Raw genomic sequence first — 20419 nt, forward strand, 5'->3', positions numbered from 1 at the left:
AGGTCCCTTCCGACCCTAGAAACTATGAAACTATGAGATGGCAGAAGCCATTTTGGCTATAACCCCCCAGATCCTTTCCTGCAGAACTGTAGCCTAGCCAGTCATTCTCCAGTCTATGTTTGTGCATGTTATTGTTCCTTCCTAAATGACTGCATTGTCTATATATTCCTTCCTAAATGTCTGTGCAGTTGTCTATATTGACTTTCATCAAATTTATTTTGGACCACTTTTTCCAATTTATCAAGATCACTTAAAATCTTATTCCTATTCTATGAAGTGTTGGTTATCTTATCCAGCTTGCTGTCATGTGGAAATTTATTGTGTGCACTGAATTTCATCTTCTGAATCATGCATGAATATATTAAACAGTACCTGACAGGTCAGACCTGTGAGGAGCCATACTTTGATGATACCCCTTTGCACTTAGAGAGCCATTCATCATAACCATACTTTGATCATGATAATCTAACCAGTTAGGCACCCACTTTGCAGTTGTTTTATTTAGACTGTATTTCCTTAACTTCATTTTTTTTCTAATTTGACAACTGAAGACTCTCAGTGGAACGAATGGATTAGAAACAATCTGGAGCCTTTCATACATGCTAATTAATCTATTTTAACCTTTTGTGCCCATACAAAATATGATAGAATAGATTTCTGTACCTGGTCAACTTGATCTTGGCAGATTCAGCAAGATAGCAAAAGAATGGTTTGGATTGTTCCTCACCACTTTATCAAAGGCTAGGGAAAAAGCAAAAAAAGATAACTATTAAAGAAATTCTTTTTACTATTTCACTGTTTTCAGTAGGGTTAAGGAAAAAATCTTTAATACTACAAACTAAGAGCTACTTCAGATATGACTTATATTCTTAAGAGTAGCTACAGAGTACTGCATTGTTAAGCTACAATTTGATGTCATAAAAATGAACTAATTCATAACTTTACAAGTGAAGTTAGTTGTAGAGGCCTTGCCAAGAATGACAGATAACCATCACTTGTTTATATTTCTATGACTAAAACACGACTTAAGAATAACTATGAAAATGAAAGGAAGGAATGGCATTCAACAGTATTTGAATCTGCCAGTGGCTTGGTAAATCAGAAAGACCTCTTGGGATAGGGATAGAAATTACACATAAACCAGTATAAGTAATAAGAAACTGGTTCAAATCTGTAATACAACAGAAATTCAGTGTACATAAACCACTTTCACAATGGCTGAAACCAGTTTAAGATAAATCTGCATGGTTACAGTATCAGACTTAACTGATTCACGTTAAATTGGTTTATTGAACTTCTGTCCCAGATCCCCTCCAGATTCAAGTTAACTCAGTGCCCCAGAATCCCAGGATGCTTTGCATCTCCCCCGCAACCCTCCCCCTGCCTCCAGGATGGGTGGGCTAACCTTGGCCCAAGCTGTCTGCTTCAGCCAAGCAGGGAGGAATGCTCTAGTACTGGCTTCTGGCATGGGCTACTGCACGTATTTTTCTGTCCTGCAACGCGCCGGAGATCCGCTGCTTCAGGGCCGACTCCAGTAATCGAGTCTGCTCCACCTGTGAGCTGAAGCAAACTGCACTGAGCTGTATGTAGTTGTATAAGTGAAGAAATGTGCATCAGCATGCAGAAGAGAGTGGTGGTGCGCTTTTGAACTAAAGCACCTCTGATGTGTTTTAGTTCAGAAGCGTGCTGCTGCCATTTTCTCAGTGCTGACATACATTTTGCCGCTTATACAACTGCATGCATCGCAGCACCAGGCGTTTTTCAAAGCGCCCAGCACTGCAGCGCTTGCATATGTAAAAATGCCCTGAATGTCTGCTTACTTGCTTATTGGGTCAATCTATGCAGTTTAGACTAACCTGTGAAGGTTGAATAGATTCAACCTCAGGCTTTTTGACTGTCTGTACTCAGGCTTGGAGCATCTAAATTCCTTGAAATAACCGGTGCAACCAGTGGCCATTCAAAGAGTGAGAATTTGAGTGAGGGACTGAAAGTTTTCATGCTGCTGCTTCAAATGAAGCCAGGGGAACTGAAAAGATACTATCTTGCTCAATATGAATTAACAGGCATAATTATTAAATCACAGAGGAACTAATGACATATAGTACTGTATACAAGTTGTTTCCTAGGTACAATTAGTTAATGGAGAAAAGTTTACTTACAATTTATGGTGTCTATAATATAATGATAGCTGTCCTAGAAATGCATTGCTAAAAAGCTTGAATGTTATTTATTATCTGTAGGTTCCTGATATAATAAAGACATGGTATTTTTTCCTAGATACTGTAGAGGAACACATTTTTCACTTTGTTTCAGCACTTTCAGTTAATTATTTGGAGACTACTAGGAGGATACCTTATGTAGGATCTCTTAAGGCTGGAACTCAGCCTGAATGGTGCTGCTTAGCAATGATACCATCAGCCTAAAAACCCAAGTACCTTGAAGTGACACACTTAACTTTGCACATTTAATAACATCATAATAAGCATTAAAATTAAGATAATCTGTAGTATGACTGTGGTATCAAAAGTGGTATCAAAGCCAACTATAATCAGGCATCCTCTGCACAACAGGATGGAAATGTCAACATTTATGTAGTTTATGCAGCTCAGCTGAAGGGCAGATAAACAACGGTTACAAATGTAGCCCACCTATTGAAAACACTGGGATAAACATGGTCATATTTTATAACATGGAATAGCGATCAGCAGGCTAACGTTAATGAAACTCTTTACTTTGAGCTTTAATTTTAGCAAAGTATATGTAAAAAGATGTAAGGTTTGAAAACCAGCAACATTTGTGGTACAATTTCCAAATGATGAAATCAGATGCTTGCACATAGTATTGTTGAGATATTTTAAAACATATATAGGTATTTGAGAAAATGGTTCCTTACTTACTAACACAGTTATGGTGACTTTGCATGCAGATATTAAAGGTTTTCAAATGCATTTAGGATTTTTTTTAAGAATCATAGAGTTTTTCTTTAAAAATAAAAAACACAAATTCATATTTTAGTCAATAAAGTGTTTCATATTATTTAAGAGCAAGTGTCAAAGTTAAGCTTTAGAAAAATACTCCCCAGAAATGCATTCTTCTTGATTATTGTTATATTATAGTTTCTATTTCATAGTCTTTATTCTGATTCTCTAACATCCTCTCCATCTCTTCAAAACTATGCTACAAAATAATTGTTTCTAGGATACTTGAATACAGTCTGTTTAATGGGACCTCAAAATATTTGTCTAATTAAGATGATCTCATTGAACCTGTTTTAGTAATCTTTTAGACAGGACTAGACTTGTACACAGATCTTTACTTGTTCATATGTAAAGCAAGATAGTTTAGCTGTGACTTCAGGTGCCCTTACTCACTGATAATTCCAGGCTCTTAGTAGCGTAGAATGTGAATTTTATATTTACTAAAATTGTGTGTATGAGTTTTTATAGATGGTATAGACTTATTTATTGGACTTTTTTCCAGTGCTATCTTTATCCATCACCTAAATTTTAATCACAATTACCTTTGTTACATGTTGGCATGGTCTTGGCTCTATTTTAGGTGTAGGCATTTAGGGTAAGGAGGGAAGGAAGAGCATACTTGACCTAGAGAGAGACTGGAGAAGCTTATTTTATGAGCATCATTTTAATTTTTCCTTGATAGCTGATGCAAGTAAGATTATGTATCATAATTAGTTCCCAGTATTAGTTCCCAGTATTTTCAGCTTCTCGAGTAGCCATCTGACTACATAGCTACTTCATAAAGAAGCACTTCAATTTCTTTGAAAATATCTGAAACCACTACAAGTATTTGGCATTTTTAGATGGGACTGAGATTCCTGAATACAGCTTTAGTGATTTGCATCACCATGAATCCAGTTGATGGGGAGCTGTGTATTGTCATGTTGGCTCAAGGTCGTACTTGGTGTTGATCTGTCATCAAGGGTTCCACACCCACATTTGAAAAATGTTATTCATTATCATCTTTGTTATGTTACTTCATCTCCTTAGTATTTTTGTACTCGAGTCCTATCCAATTTGGATAATTACAGCTGGCCTCCTAGGGAGAACTTTGGGAACACTGGAATTCCTCACAAAATCCATTGCTTGTAATTTTCTCCAAGAAAAATCATTCCATCAGTCCCCTTGCCTACATGGTATGCTAGCCTAAAATCACACTTTGGATTGAATGAGTACAATAAGCTTTTTTCAACCTTTATGAACTCTGATATTTCATCATATGAAGTTCTAAAAAAAAAGTATACTATTTTAAAAACATGCATGGATGACTTTCTAAGGAACTTAAATAATTTACATTACAAATGAAGTTTGTGAGAACTGTTGCAATCATTTAAAATTATTTTAAGTATTACTGAACACTTACCTACTACTACAAAAAAATGTGTATTTTGTTATCTTAGGTATATTTGTGCAAGTCCTGCACTCAACATACTTTCTGTGACTTCTGACATGATTTCTATTGGATTGACCTATACATGTCATTTAAATCACTTGAGTTAGAAGCTTACCTTTTCTTCTAGGGCTTATGGATGTATGATTTGACATTCGCCATGTAAAAAAATGCCCCAAGAATCGTTTGTGTAAAGGTTATGTAAAGCCAGACTGCACTGTTGGAAGTCTTCTCATTGTTGCAGGTGGAATAAAAAACTACATTATTTTATCCCAAAAGTTTCTGGCACAGGATCTTCAAATCAAGTTAATCGGTTTTATGACACAAGAGTAAAGCATCAACAGATCATCCTGAACTATTTCATTCTGAATTTTGAGCATAATCTTCAAATCTAAATGAAAAGCATAAATGGTATTTACATTTCCATATACCATTAAAAAAATAAAACCATTCAACTGGATCATTATTTTACTTCACTCTTTCAGGAACAGTTGCCACATAAAAATGATTTGCATGCCTATTGCCATGTCTAAGTCACTTATTTGCTCTTGATGTCTTTGACACAGTGAGTTTAGTTCTTGTGCAGTGTACAAGACTTGTGTACAAGGACTCCTAATAGGTTTTTATTAACTAAGCTATTTCTACTTAATACCTAGCTGCCATCTAAACAGTAACATATTGGACTATAAAATAATGTAAAATAACTCTTTTAGAGTTCAGACTAGCTGTTAACTAGATACCAGAGTTTACAGCTGTCTAATTCTTTCACAGAATAACTTTTTTTAATGGATTGGAAATTCAACTAAATTCCTAGGAACTATTTTTAGAGCCACCATTCATGAACTCTAGTTGGTTTGTTCCAGCTGGGTAACTAGGTAATTGATTGAACATACAGCGATGTATAATACAACTTAAAATTTTATTTTAAACATACTTTGCATGATATAAAAATATTGATCACAGTGAGCCTTAACAATTGTTACTGCTATAAACAGGAATGCTGCACAATGCTTTTAGTGGAAATAAATTATATAGTCATTATCTCTTTAAAAAAAAAAAATCACAAGAAGAAAACCCTAGGCTGTTTGGTCATTGGCAAAAACAAGTCCTCAGAGAGTTCTTTACGCAACATGAGCCCCAGTTATTTTCTACACTTGCTTTCCATATTTCTTGGGAAAAGCACAATGTGTCTGTCTCTGAAGGCCCACAGGGTGTCTGGTACACAGTTAGTTCCAAATGTGAGCACAGTTTTAATGGAAAAAAGTGCACCAAAGCAGCAAATAGTGCTTCCTTCACTTATTAGTAAGCGGTCTTTTCCAATATGTGGGTACACAGCGGCACACTTCTTCACTATAAGAAAATCCAGGGTCACAGCGTTTTGTTCGAACTGTACATGGTGGTCTGTAGCAACTGGGGAAAGGAAAAAGATGTCAGCTTGTAAATCAGACAAAAATGTAGATTCTTGTATACTTACACTGCTCTTATACCGCAACCACGTATACCCTGGAAAGATATATTTTATTAGAGATGGGGTTTAATGTGCCACATCTCCCCAGTTTCTGGGAATGCACTTATAACCAAACTTCTGCCTGCACTCATATTTTTAAAAAAGTTAATAAATGGAGTGTTAAGCCCTGCTGAAGTGAATCTGTGTCACATTCAAATATCTCTAAATAGCGTTTCTGAAATACTTAACCAGCTGTACTTACATGCTAATCCAAAAAATATTTGGACTTTTTCCTGATAAATACTGTACTTTTTTTGTAGTAAGCAAAACAGGTTAGTATGCTGAGAAGATGCCTGCTCGCCAGCCTTCTCCAGCAAGATGACATTACTGTCTAGAGTACTTAATTTTTTTATTTATATTCATCAATAGTAAAGATGCATGTTTTATACTGTAGTCCTGAACCTGCCCTAAGAACTGTATGAGCATACCTACACACACTCTGAGTTCAGAGGGAGTCCCTGGTACATGTCGTATTGCACATGCTATTCTCAGAGCAAGCTGTAAGTGTACAGAGGATTTTAAAGTGGAAGAAAAGGCAAGAGTAATTGCAGTATTAATTTAAGGAATTTTAGTGCAAGCAAACTACTAAACTACAAGTTCCATCTCTACACAATATGCTCCTTCTCGTGGATTATTTGCTTGGAAAAAAGGGGGGGATGAAACAGAAAATGATAAAGATGTAAGTCATAAAACAATAAATATCTGTAGCTGTCCCTCTCCCCCTCTTTTTTGAACTAAACTGACCTAAAATAACCTTACAATAACAATGCCAAATAGCCTCTCGTGTGTAATGGAGACAAAGTACTAGTCTGTGGCTTTTTCAGACACTGGCAGCAAGTCAAGAGAGAAAAATACATGTTTCAAGTTTCAACACAGTATATTTTAACTTTGTAATTAAATAATGTCTTTCTCTATTTTATGAGACATAAAGGTATAATGATCTTCTATTACTGTAATTCTTGCTTGCATATTTCAGCTTAAGATACTATAATGTATTGTACTGAGGCATATTCAGTTCCTCTTCCCTAGGAAATGCTCTGTTCTTAGGACTGTGGTTACTGCAGCTGGATTAGCAGGTTGCATGATTATTTTGGATATGGAGTTGGCACTGCAGCAATGTGTTCAAAAATGAGGATTTGGATTACAATCAATTACTTCAAGCCAATTAATTCAACCAGTGAAAACAGATATGAGGAAATCGGTAAAGAATGAGGAAGACACAACAGCTATGGTATCTGCTAACTAGCTGCATCTTGTTTAAAACGTTCAATGTAGTTTGTCACAGCCATTTAATTACCCTGTTTTATGTAATCAAGAGTCATGTTACAACATGTCACTTAGAATTACTGTTAAATAGAGATTTCTGGGATAAATTAAATGACTTTTGGGATCTCTCAAAGCCCAGGACAATTCTTTTGCCCCCTACTACATATTTTATAAACAAAGACATAGCTGCACATGGAATAAGGGATGGAGAGGATGTTAGGATGGTGGAAAGGCTAAAGATGATATTTAACCATAATAATACTGACAATTGATACAAATGAAAACATACTCTTGTATGCCTCAGCATCAGTGCCTGTCCCAGCAAGAGAGATTAAGCAGAAGATCTGGATTAGGAAAACAATCCACAGATGGGATGATGGTGAAGGACAGGATTCGGAATCTGTTGTTCCACTTGAGGCACTGACTTTGAACTTAAAGCTCACATAAACCTCATCTTTCTGTATGCTCTAAAATGCCCAGTTTAGCAAAGTAGCCTAGATGCTGCTACCTGCATGCTTTCATCTGTTCCACAGATCTGTCTTCATCAAAATAGTTTGAGGCCAATTATATTGGAGCCTGCCGTTGGCACACTGAAGAGGAGGAGCTAAGGGAAAATGTATGCTTCATTACCAACACAAGAGCACTTCCCCCTGCCCCCTGTGGCTCAGTATGTCTCCTACCCTTCAGCTGCAAGCCTTTCCAATAGGGCAGCCAAATTTAGGAGAGATGTCCCTGGAGGTCTCTGTAGCTGCCATTCTTCTTCCCTAGCACCAAAACTGTGCTATTAGGAACTTTGCTACCCATGCTAAGGTATATATTATTCTTTACCAAGGAAAACAGGTCCATAGTGCTTTACTTGTCTCTCTGTAGCAGCTCCTGCTTTCCAGGTTTCCCTCCTCCCTCTTTTTAATTCTGTTCCCCCCTCCCACTCTTTTGTTCCTTCCTCCTTTTTTTCTTCCCTTAGGGATCCAGCACTGTTGCTTAGCATTGGAACAGACATCAAGAAGCCTCCTTCTCCTGTGCTCTGCTCCCTGTTGGTATCCAGGTAATATGGAGAAGGAAGCCATCTAACTGGAATATGGATGTGATATAAGCTAGATCAGGAGATGTAGAAAGGGGTAGATTGGGTCAGTCTGATGTGACTGAGACTGGTTAGGCTTGGAAACTGCAGCTAGGAACCTCTGAGCAAGGTAGTGGTGGAGTGACAGATCTGAGGAAGTGTGAAATGCAGGGAAGAGATAGGCAGGAGAAAAGGTATTAGTTAGGGAAAGGGAATGGAACTAAGAGTCAAGGAGGAAGTGATGGGGGAATTAGAGATTGGATGATGAGGCTGGGAGACAGGCTGGGAGTCGGAGGTGAGGCAGGAAAAACTGTTAAGGGCGAAACAGGTATCTGCTCACTAAAGCACATTTCCCTCATCCCCTCTATGTTTGGACTATACCCTAATATTCCTGGTGCCTCATCCTTTGTTTGCTGTCAGTACTGAAATCCAATAGCAAGCTGCTTGTATCTTTAGTAAGCATCATCACGCTGTATTAAAAGTTAGAACGCGTTCCAAGCGGTCACAGGGTAATGCTTACTATGATCTCAGCCTGCTCTGGACAGCATCGGAATTGGCTGTTCCCAAACCCAGACACTGACCCCAGCATGAGGCACCACAGCTTGCACATTCCTGCACCCAGAGACTGTGCCCTCCTTGCCATGAGCCCAGAACTGCCCCAGCCTGGAAGCATTTGTCCCTGGCAGGCAGTGACCTAGGCCACTGCTGGTGGCAGATGGAGAGAGAGGCATGAGGAGCTGACCCCAGGAGAGGGTGCCAATCCTGCTGCTGCATCTGCACCTGCCACTGGATCTACAGGGTGAACTGCATCTCTGCCGCTGGCAGTCTTGAACTGCCTCCAGTGTTGTGCTGGGACCAACAATCAACTGAGTGTCAGTGCCAGGCCCAGCACCAAAATCTTGAACTTGTCTTCAGTCCAACAACAGCTGAACATATGTTACTCAATGTGTTATGGAGATGCTCCTCCTCTGAAGTCATAACTTTGCTATGATACAATCACATTTAGTGTGTGTTTTGGTGCTTCAGCTGCCTACAGTTGCCCTTGCTACTTATTTCTGTCTCCTCTGCAGCAAGGTAAGTGCAGATGTGACAGAGCAGCAGGATCCACAGTGGAAGGGAGCACTGTGGAGGGGATGGGCAGCATGGTGTAGGTCTGTGCCACCAATCCCCCATACTGAATCCACCTTCATGGGCTGGATTTGGCCCCTGGCCTGTAAGTTGCCAACCCCTTCCCTAGGGGTTTTTTAGTTTATCAAGGCATTAAGTCCTGATTTCACTCTGCTAATTGTGTTATTCCCTGGTTTCTCTGCTAGTCCACTTTACCTTCAAATGTCTTTCTGCTTTTTCCAACCCCATACTTCAGCATGAGAAAAACTTCCACCAAAATTCACAAATATGCCACCCATTCTTTGTCAAAAATATCTTTAAAAATTAAATGAAATCTTCTAGGTGGCCAACTGGCCAGATTACTCATGAGAGCACTACACTAATCCCAAAATGTAAAAACAAGGAACAAATGAGTATGTTTTAAGGTCAGTTATTGTGACCTGACTAATGTGAGACATGGCTCTCAGGGCTTTGAAAATAGTCATTGACCCTTTTGGTTCCATTTATAGACAAGGAGAGTGGAGCAAAGAGAAGTTTCTGATTTACAAAAGCTTACAAGGAATAAGGCTACGAAGTGATTCAAAATTATTTGAGTTTGCTTGATTTATTCCAGAATTCATCCCTCATCTGGTGCAAGATAACGATCAGATTAGGCTAAAATTTACAGGTTTTAATCATCTGACTCACCTGCATGTTTGGTGATGAAATCTTTTTCCTTTCAAGAAGCATCTGTTTGGAGTTTCTATACATTCACAGACACATTTTGCAGGATTTAGTGGCTGATGTTTAGGGCAGGTTCTTTTACATACACACTGGCACTTGTCTTCATCAAATTCTTTGTAGGGCCCACATGAACTAGGCAGAAGTTTATTTTTACACATACATTGGCATGATGTTCTATCCAATACTTTGTGAGATCCACAGCTTGAAGGCCGAATACCCCCTTTGCAGACACACTGACATGTTTCTTCATCTAGCTCCTTGTTTGGTCCACAGATATGGAAGCCTTCAGAAGTGTCTAGAAATTGGAGCAAATAAAAAAATTTAAAAAACCCCTGAATCCACATATTGCAACACATGTGAACACACCTGTTCATATCTTCTTGTGTAAGCTAAGTAGTGAGGACTTATATTCATAGTTGTAAACTTGGATAAAATCCCAGTTATTTTAGAGGGATTTAGAGAACAAAAAGTTTATAAAAATAAAGAACCAATTAAAAAAATACAATGATTTAAACTGGTAAGTATGCATGGTTTCAGTGGGCTGTTTTAAGTAAAGGCAGGTGTTACATGTTGATTTAATCCTTTGAAAGACACTTGCTTACCAGCATCTCCAAGGTGGGAAGAGAAACTGAAGTCATGTTGCGCCAGACATCTGCAAACATGATTATTCCAGATATGATTTTTTGGACAAGTCTTGTTTGCCACATGACACCTATGAATGAAATACACTGTTGAATTTGTGCCACAAAAACACAAAACAAAGTAGTTTTATTTGTGGGTCTCAGACATTCTCCATTAGAAATAGTACTTTTGAAATTTTGATTTCATTCACGTTCTCACCACTATATTTCACATTGAGCAGGGTTTTTTTTTCCTTTTTCAAATACACACTGGGTTTTAAGACCCAATTTAATCTAAGTGTTCATACAATACTTCACAGTGACACTTCATAATGAAAATGCCACGCCTTGCTTCATTAGAGAACTGTTGGCAGGGAAGATAAGACCCCAGACTAAACGGTTTGAATTTTTAAAAGCATTAAAGAATTAACCATTAGAACAAATATGGAAGATGGAAAAGGTATAAGTAATGAGCACTAGCACTATTAAAAGTTTTCAGCAAATTTAGCTCTGTCTTTTCTTTTTTTTTTTAAATGGTATGTGTTCAGACTTCACTTGGGGCTGGATTTACAAAATAGCCTTTGAAACCACAAGCCTAAACATGGCCATGCCTATCTCTCAGGGTATGACTCCACTGCTCCTTAGGGTTTACCTTACAGCCACCAATACCTCCTGAACATATAAACTGATAACTACTTACCTTGAACTCTGTCAGCCATCCCACCCAATTCTGGAAACTTTACTGAACTTCTGGGTCTGATGCGGAGCCGCCCTCCTAGCCTTCCCCTCCCTGACATGTATGTGAACTCTCCCAGGCACTGAAGTTTTTTAGCAATAATCTTGCAACTTCCTGTTCCCAAGTTAGGGTCTTTCTGCATCCCCATTTCCTCTCTCTGCTGCCCAAAATTACATCCAAATATAGAGAGACAGACTGGTAGCTGACAGATTTAGGGTACAGACTATTGACATAACTACCACAAAGTAATTTATCTTGGATTTTGTTCTGTAGTAAAAATTATTTCATAGTAAGGAGTTGACACATATCCAGCTCCTGCAAGGGTAGCTATCCATCACAGGCACTATTATAGTGCCTGGCCATTGGATGCAAGGGGAGCCAGGTCGCATTAAGCAAACTGCTACCCTGGGATGAACTTGGCTATGGAATGGACACAGGATGTTTTCCATGCAACATTTCTAGTGTGAACTCGCCTGCACCTTTGGTGATGAAATCTTTTTCCACATAACCTTGCCATACTGTAATAAATTTCAAAGCGTAATTTCATCTTGGATGTGAGTGATTTGCCACATGGTAGGGCTGTGCATTATGCATTTTCTTGTCTTCCACTAAATAGCAAAGTCAATTTATTATCCTCTATATATAAAGGGCTTAGTCAATCTGTCTGTGTCTGTTTGTCTGTCTGTAATGTTCCTGGAGCACTCTGATTGGTTGTTTCAGCAGCCAATCACAATGCTTACAGAAACAACACTCAATCAGAGTGTTCCACAAAGACAGATGGCCGGGGGGAAGGAGGGTGTGCCGTGTTGCAAGGCCAGATGCAGAAGGGGGCGAGGGGAGGAGGTGGTAGCATGTGGCAGCTATCCACTGCCCTGCGCTAGGGGGTGGTGCGCAGCCACATGCAGAGTGGTGGCAGTGTGGGTCAGTGGCTAGTGGTGCAAGCTCTCTCCCCGCCCTGCTCCTGGGAGGTGGTGGTGGCATTGGGTGGGTGGTGTGCGGCACTCTGTCCCTGCTGCCCCCCCAGCCCATCATTCTTGATGGGCAATTTGTTACTATGTTAAATAAATGTGTACCTTTCGGACTAGAAAGCACAATGTGTATGGCTCTGGCATAGGCCACAATCTAAAAATTAGAGTGGAAGGGATGGCTTCTGTGAATGACTGAGAGTGACCTAGGATAAGGCATTCCCTTAGATGCTTGGCTCCCAAGTAAATCCAGAAGATATAAGTTCCTTATACAGTTGCTTGGGAGAACTGGTAGCGTTAGAGTGATATTGTAGCTGTGATTATGCAAGAAGCAAGGATCTTTGGGTGATAACTTTTACTGGACTGACTGCATAGTTGGGATAGAGTTAGACAAGCTTTTGAATGCAGTACTTTCTTCTTCAGGAAGATCTGGGAGAAATGGGCACTACAGAAAGGGATCCAAAAAAGGATGTCCAGTGGGGGGCCACAATAAGGAAACAGTGGGCACATCTACATGAGATGCTTACGGCACAGTAGCCTGATAACACTGTGCAATAGCGTGCTGCAAAGACCATGTTAATATGCTACCGTGCCACGTTATTAGGTTATTGCACAGTAAGCACCACAAAAAAACTGTGCGCCAGTTTTTCACTAAGCAAGTACTAACTAACTTAAATGCAGAGTAGCTGCTGAGTGTTAATAAATGTATAGACAAGCCCAGTGAGAACAATGTTGGTCTTAAGTCCCACCCATCTCTTGGAGTTAGGCATCTCCTTCATTGGGGTGCCAGTGTCCTTTTATATAATACTCACCCAAGTTGCAGGAATCACAATGCTATCCTTTAACTGAAGGGATCCACACCTACTTCCCCCACCACGAAGGCCTTTTACATGAATTTACATGAAACAGTCATTGGATACAATAAATAAACAGTGCTTGAAGTATGGACAATGATCTAGGACTCCCTGCTTCAAGGCAATGGTTGTAACCCCTGGGGTATAGTTATGTGGACTCTTATGCTTTAGCCTAATTAATATTTAATTCTTTTCTACAAAGTAGCATGGCTTCAAATGAGGGTTGGAGAGTGGACCCTAAATAGTCCATAGTGTGGTGGTAAGGCACACTTAATGAAATACTCAAAATTCATTTGACTCCTGAGGAGGCTATGCACCTATTGGACTTAGGCTGAAGAAAAATGTGGAATAATGCCACCATTTCAAAGACTGGAAAATGACATGCTGGTAAAGATACATTTGTATATACACACATATATGTACTGTATACACAATATACAGGTAACAATACATGTTGGTAAAGACTAACCTTGAAATCCCAAGAGATTAAATTATTTTCACCTGGACATTCTTCCAAAATGCCAAGTATGAGCTATTAAGATGATTTATAGGATCACCTGACATTTAAGGGAACAACACATGATACACCCTAAATTTATTACTGGTGAGTTTAAACCCTGTTTTTCTGGGCCAAATAGTTTATATGGTTCTTTTTTCTGCCTAGCTCTTTATACCCTTGAGTATATACAAACTGCAGTCATACTACCTCCTAGCTTTAATTTGCTCAGCTAAACAAGGCAAACTCCTTTGGGGCTTCTCTTATTTGGACAGGCCTTCCATTTCCATGATTATCCCAGGAGCCTTTCTTTGCACCCGTTCTATTTTGAATTAATCTTCTTTGAACACAGGTGGCCAGACTGGTATGCAGTATTTCAGATGACAGTTTACCAGGACTTCTATAATGTTAATTCTTTCTCATCTCTCCATCTGCTGTATCCAAGGAATACATGTGACTTTTTCCACAGCTGCATCACACTGGTGGCTCAATTTCCCTGTGATCAGGTAGAACGCCCAATTCTTCCTCAGTCATTTCCAAGTCATACTAGAATATCTTATTAAATATGACTCTGCAGTTTGTAGTCTACCCCACTTCCATCATTTCAGCCCTCAATGTCATCGGTTCTTCCTATACATTATTCTGATCCTCTACTATACTGGCATTGCCAGTCACTATTATCTTATCTGCAAATTATTTGGCTTATTTCTACTTATTGTGCCACGGTCACTAAGGGCAACAGGAATTCAGAACCCCAGGACTGATTCTTGAGGAACTCCACAAGCAACCTCCAAACTAATACTTCCCTTATCAACACAATTCATTTTTATCTCCCTTTACATCTCCTCTCAACAACTTAAGAATTCTTTTATTATAATCCCCATATTCTATACCTTCATTTTATGCTTCACTATTTTTGTTACATATGATCTACTATATTTTCCCTGTGTTGATCTAGAAAAATAGTTCTCTCACCAAAGAAAGATATCCCATTCTCACAATCTATTCTAAGCCTTTACATACTAATAACAGGCCTGTATATTACCTGTTAGTACCAGGATCATTTATTTTTCCTTTCTTAAATTTATGTACAATATTTGTTAGTCCTCAATCTCACAGTATATCTGTATTCTGGGCTCCTGGGAATTTGTCTCAAATACATTCTGCTTTATTATGCCAAACCCAAATTGTGATAAGGGTACTATTACATATAAAACTTAATAGCTCAGATTTTTTGCAACATAACATATGTTTTTAAAATTTAGCATATAGCTGAAGAAATCTGACCATAGTTCATGCATAAAAAGCAGAGATCCTCAGGGTTCCAAAGAGAAACATACTGTAAAATATCAAGGACAGGATTCTCGCTTACAATTAAGGTCTAACCCACTGCCTGATTTTTGTTTCCCCCATCTTTCACTTCTCAAATTTCAGACACCATTTTACACCAATTAGGGATTTTCTTGGACTTCATCAATGATGACCCGTATGCAGCCATAGAAATCCTCCAACATATTCTGGCTGATAAGAAGTAAGATAAAGACAGAGGAAAAACCTAGCAGTTAGGGGTCTTCATGGCTGTCTGAGCTCTACCAGCATGCCTGCTTCAAAAATACACCACTGAACATGAAAATCAGAATCAACCATTTTAGGTGATCATCCCTTTTCCATGGCATGGTGAATAACACTACATCTTACTTGTCATTCAGACCTAAAAAATCTAAGCAGTCTTTTCTATTTAGCCTTTCCTCCCAATACATTTATGTATCCAAGAAATTTGCTTTTTCTACCACATAATACTGCTAAAATTCAACATTTTCTGGCTCTTGAGACTGCCAGGGCTCAGGTTTTCAAACAGTGCTGTCTCCTCCTCTACTCTTGATGCCAGCATCTCCAGGTCTGTAAGCCACCTTTGAAGCAAATATATGTTCTTGTTTTTGATTTTCCACTACCCTAGGGCAAGTCTTGGCAGCCATTTGCTGGTGCAGGCTGCTATTTATGACACTGTCCCCTGCAGTGGACTGCAAGTCCCCCTTCTCCCTCTCTCCTCCAGCTGTCTACAGTTACGCTTCCTGCTCATTCCTGTCCCCTCTGCAGCAAAGGGTAAAGGCAGATGTGACAGAGCACCAGAAGCCAGAATGGAAGGGAACACTGTGGAAGGGATAGGAAGGTCTTCATGGGCTGGATCCAGCTCCATGGCTGTAAATTGCTGGCCCCTTCCCTAGGGGTCTATTCATTTATCAAGACGTTAAGCCCTGCTACTTATGTGATTCACTGGTTTCTCTGCTGGTCCACTTTTCTTTCAAATACCTCCATACTTTTTCCAATTCCTGACTCCAGCATGAGAAGAGCTTCCACCAAAATTCATGTGCTGCTGGCATCCTCTATCAAAAATCTTCTTTAAAAATGAAATAAAATCTCCTAAGTAGTGAACTGGCCAGATTACTCATGTGAGGGCACTACACTAATCCCAAAAGGCAAGGGTGAAAACAAAAAATAAATAAGTTCTTATTTAGCACAAAATTAAGATCCTGAAAACAATATTAATGAAGGCATTAAGGGATGCAGAGAGTAGAAATTCCTTAATTGCCTAAATACCAATGCTAGGAAACTAAAAATTGAGCTATTCTAATTCTTTTTTTCACTTATGAGTATAATCTGACCTAGTTGATATACCTGAAGACCGAGGGGAAAGAGTCATGTGATTGGAATTTTATAAAAAGGAAACTACTTACCAGTCACTGCAGTACTTTGACATGAACTGTCTACATAGAAATTCTCACTAGTGGCTTTGCTTAGCCCCTTGGTCTTTGACCAGAGACATTTTGTCTTAGCAATGCCCATAAAATGTGCATGAATTCCACCCATCTTACCTCCTCAGCATGCTGAGGGGACAAAAGGAAGTACACACACCTGGCTGCTCAGTTTCCTTTCAACCACAGATTCTCTTAAGAGTCCCAGACTGAGGAATATGGCAAGAAAGGCGGGGCTTGAAAATACAGGTGGGCAGTACATCTAAAAACCCCCTCCAGTTACTGCTAATTAATTTCTGGTTCTCCTTTGAGAAACTGTTCACATACACATTCTCACTTGTGTGTGTACTCAAAGTAGTTCATACACATACCTGGAGGTGAGCTAACAGATCTGTCAAATGTGGCATTTGCTTTAGAAGACTCCACCAACAGCATAGCGCTTGCTGAAGGTACTCATTATGTTGTTACTGCGCAGTCATTTAGTACTTGCTAAAGTACTAAAACATACATCCTGTTGATGTATTTTGGTAATGTTATGCTAAAGCATAACAGAGAATTTGGCTAATGCTAAAGCATGTACTAAATGGCTCCATAGTAATTGCATATGCTGCGCAGTCCTGATGCTGCATGGGTCATTTCTCACCCTACTGCACCATAGCAATGAGTTACTGGGCAGTAGCAGCAGTTTGTCACAATGGCAACATAGTATCTCGTGTACTTGAGGTAGCTGTCTTACAGCTGAAGACATAGTGAGGGGAAATGGTGGGCTCACAACAGTTTTATACCACCTGATGTCCTGTTGGGTAGTTTGTAACTGATAACAACTATGGCCACAAAAAGCCATAGAAATTTATTTATTTATGTATTTTTATATATCTTGTGCATGAAGTAATCCAACACCCAGTTAACATCAAATAAGGGAAGCATGAGTTTATGGAAAGAAAACTGGTAATGTAATCTGCTGTTGGAGGTAGAATTAAGAGAACACGTTAAATAGGAACTTTAAGTGAGTCCTTGGGACCACTTTATGCAGATATCACGGACCCTTTCAACCGAACAATGTATGCTGGAGGGAGGAATTTTGGATTCTAGTTCCTGATGCAAGGACTGTTTATGTATTTTACATGAAACAGACACTGGATAAAACAGTCCCTGGAGCAATGACCAGAACCCGGATTTCCTACCTTCCAGGGTAAGTGTACTAAACACATAAGCAAACAGTGATTCCTCCTTCCCCACTACTTCCTCCTTTTTCAGGTGCAGCTGTGTGGAATGAGCTCTACACAATTCTTTTGTAGATAAGGTAAGAAACCATCTAGGTACTAACCTTAAGCAGAAGATTTATTGCTCTAGATCCCAAGCAAATGGAGGTACAAGGTAGGGACAGGATTAAAGACTCTCTGTTGACAGTGTTGGCTAATGTTATGTAGCTGCATGAAAATCTGCACTGTGTGAGGAGGCTTGAAAGCTTACTCAGGGTTTATACTTCAATCTAGGATATCACATGCCTAAAATCTAGCCTGGATTGATCACAGAACTGAAACTTAGTGGTTGCTTAGGTGCAAATGATTAAGGTTTGATTACACTTCTTGGGTGCTGATAAAAGTGACATTTGTCGCACGATCAGCCCCCTTAAAATGCTCTACAGCTGAATTGTGACACACTTGCATGGCTGCAGAGCACTCTAAAAGTGGCCGATCGCATGATAAATTAGTCCTCATGTTATGAGGGATCAGATGAAGGGGCACTTAGAGCACTTCTGTTCCCTAGGATCAGTTTGTTAGCACAATCAGATCTGGACTGACGCCAGTGAGCCTCGCCCCACCCCTGGTGCTGTCTGCAAGAAGGGAGGGGGGGAAAAAGGAGGGGGAGGGAGTTGCAGACTGGCATTTACCCAGCCTGAACTGGATGGGGGGCAGGTGGATTGGGCCCCTCCCCATCTTCTGCTCTCCCCCACCAGCTGGGGCAAACCCCAGCCCACAGCTCCCTTCCCTACCCTTCCTGCAGACAGCACTGAAGCAGGGGGTGGGGGGGCGGAGTGGGGCTGGGGAGAGAGGCTCTGAGCAGACTCCTCCTCTGGATCAGTTCCAAAGCAGAGCTCGATTTCCTCCCCTTCCCTGCCAAACCAACAGATGTTTGTTTGTTTGTTTGTAGTGGGGGGGTGGGGTGTTTTAACTTATAGTGCTTTATGGGAAGCACCATCAGTTAGAGGAGGGACCTGCATGTCTTTCAGCACCCCTTGTGTGCCAGCAGAAGAAAACCCAACTAGAAGTATATATCTGACATTTTAAAAGCCAATAACAACAACAACAACCAAATATATAAACTATAAAGAACTTTGAGGAAAATCAGTTAAAAGAAGGAATTTAAGCAGAAAAACGTGACTGCTAATTGGCAGCTGTTTAAGAATGTTTTACTGGATGCCATAAAAACCACAATTGAAAAATAAGGCTTCAGTGATTAAAGAAATAGTAGCTTCCCTCTAGAGGGAGAGCCAAAGCTCCTAAAACAGTAAAATACAAATGGAAAAGAAGAGTATGTTGCTAATTAGAAATATACATTAAAAGCTTGGAATTGATACAAGAAACAAAAGGGGTAGAAAAACAATGGTCTACAGAATAGTAAAGTAATAAAAAGTTAATAAAATCATTAAGAAGGGAATTAAAAATAAAATGGAAAATATAAAGCCTCTATATCAAAAGGCAGTAACTTACAGCCTATGGGCTGCATCCAGCCCATGGCACCTTTGGATCAGGGATTCAGAATTCTGCCTTTGGCAGCATTCATCACCAGGGGGCCCATTCATTCATCTGCCCATGCAGCACTGCAGTTGGGTGGCATAAGCTCCATAGGAGGGGGGCTGTTGCTGTTCCATGCAGCAGCTGACTTACAAGGAGAAGTGGCAGCTGCAACCAGGTCCTAATATCTGCTTGCCCCCTGCCAGAAAGTGTTGCTGGCCCCTGCGCTATACAAATTAATGGTGCACCCACATCTTAAATAATGTGTGCTGTTCTGCTCTCCACAGCTCACAAAAGATGTAATAGACTTCAAAAAGGTACAGAGAAGGGTTAGCAAAATGATCAGGGGTATGGAGTAGTCTATCATACCAAGAGAATAAAGGGGCTAGCATTCTTCAATTTGCAGAGGAGAAGGCTGAGGGGGAGATATGACAGAGGTTTATGAAATCACGAAGGGTGTGCCCAAAGTGAATAGGGATCTGCTTTTTACCAAGTCCCCAATTTGGAGTGCTCACTGAAATTACCAGGAAAGGTGTTTAAAACTAATAAGAGAAAGTACTTTCTTATTCATCACATTGTTAACTTGTGAAACTCCTTGCCACAGGAGGCTGTAGAGGCAGGGAAAATACCCAGGTTCAAAAACAGACTGGACTAATTTACAGATCCATTAATGGCTGTTAAACAGAACAGTCAAGAATGTATCCTCTGGCTCATCTGAGAGGGTGCAGAGGGGACTGCTCCCACCATGGCATGCACCCCTGGGGGAGGCCCCCTGATCTTTGTGGGGCAGGGGCAGGCCGCCACTGCATGCTTGGGGCCGGAGGCTGTGCTGGCCTCTTCCCAGCAGGGCGGCTGGGCCCAGGCTATGCTTGGGGTGGGGCGGGCAGCAGTGGCATTTGGAGGAGAGGTTATGGGGGGGAGGGCTACAGCCACCCCAAAATTCACCATAAGCACCATGTAGGCTCCCCTCCCAGTGCCACTGCCACCCGCTTTGCCCTACCCACCTTGAGCGCAGCCTAGGCCCAGGCCCCCCTAGGAAGAGGCTGGCACAGTCCTCAACCCTGAGCACACAGCAGCAGCCCACCCTCACTCCACATACAGGTCCAGGGGGCATGTCCTCATTCCTCCCCTGGGGATGCATGCAGGGGCGGGAGCTGCCCCCCCCCCCATCCTCCCCGTGTCCCCCA

The 20419-nt window shown here is 40.4% G+C and overlaps 1 protein-coding gene across 2 annotated transcripts in view; it reads right to left on the minus strand.

The window, feature by feature from the left end:
• Positions 1–5307: 5307 nt before the first annotated feature.
• VEGFC (vascular endothelial growth factor C) overlaps positions 5308–20419 on the minus strand; it is a 152214-nt gene continuing 137102 nt past the window's right edge. For both annotated transcript variants that reach the window (XM_019521813.1, XM_019521814.1), the window contains exons 5-7: positions 10673–10782; positions 10035–10365; positions 5308–5817 (exon numbers count right to left, since the gene is read on the minus strand). In XM_019521813.1, coding sequence (XP_019377358.1) covers positions 5700–5817; positions 10035–10365; positions 10673–10782 — 559 coding nt within the window. In that variant the 3' untranslated portion in view covers positions 5308–5699. The remainder of the gene's footprint in view (positions 5818–10034; positions 10366–10672; positions 10783–20419) is intronic.

This window comes from Gavialis gangeticus, unplaced genomic scaffold, assembly GCF_001723915.1.
Source record: "Gavialis gangeticus isolate Ggan-Ray unplaced genomic scaffold, GavGan_comp1, whole genome shotgun sequence".
NCBI lineage: Eukaryota > Metazoa > Chordata > Crocodylia > Gavialidae > Gavialis > Gavialis gangeticus.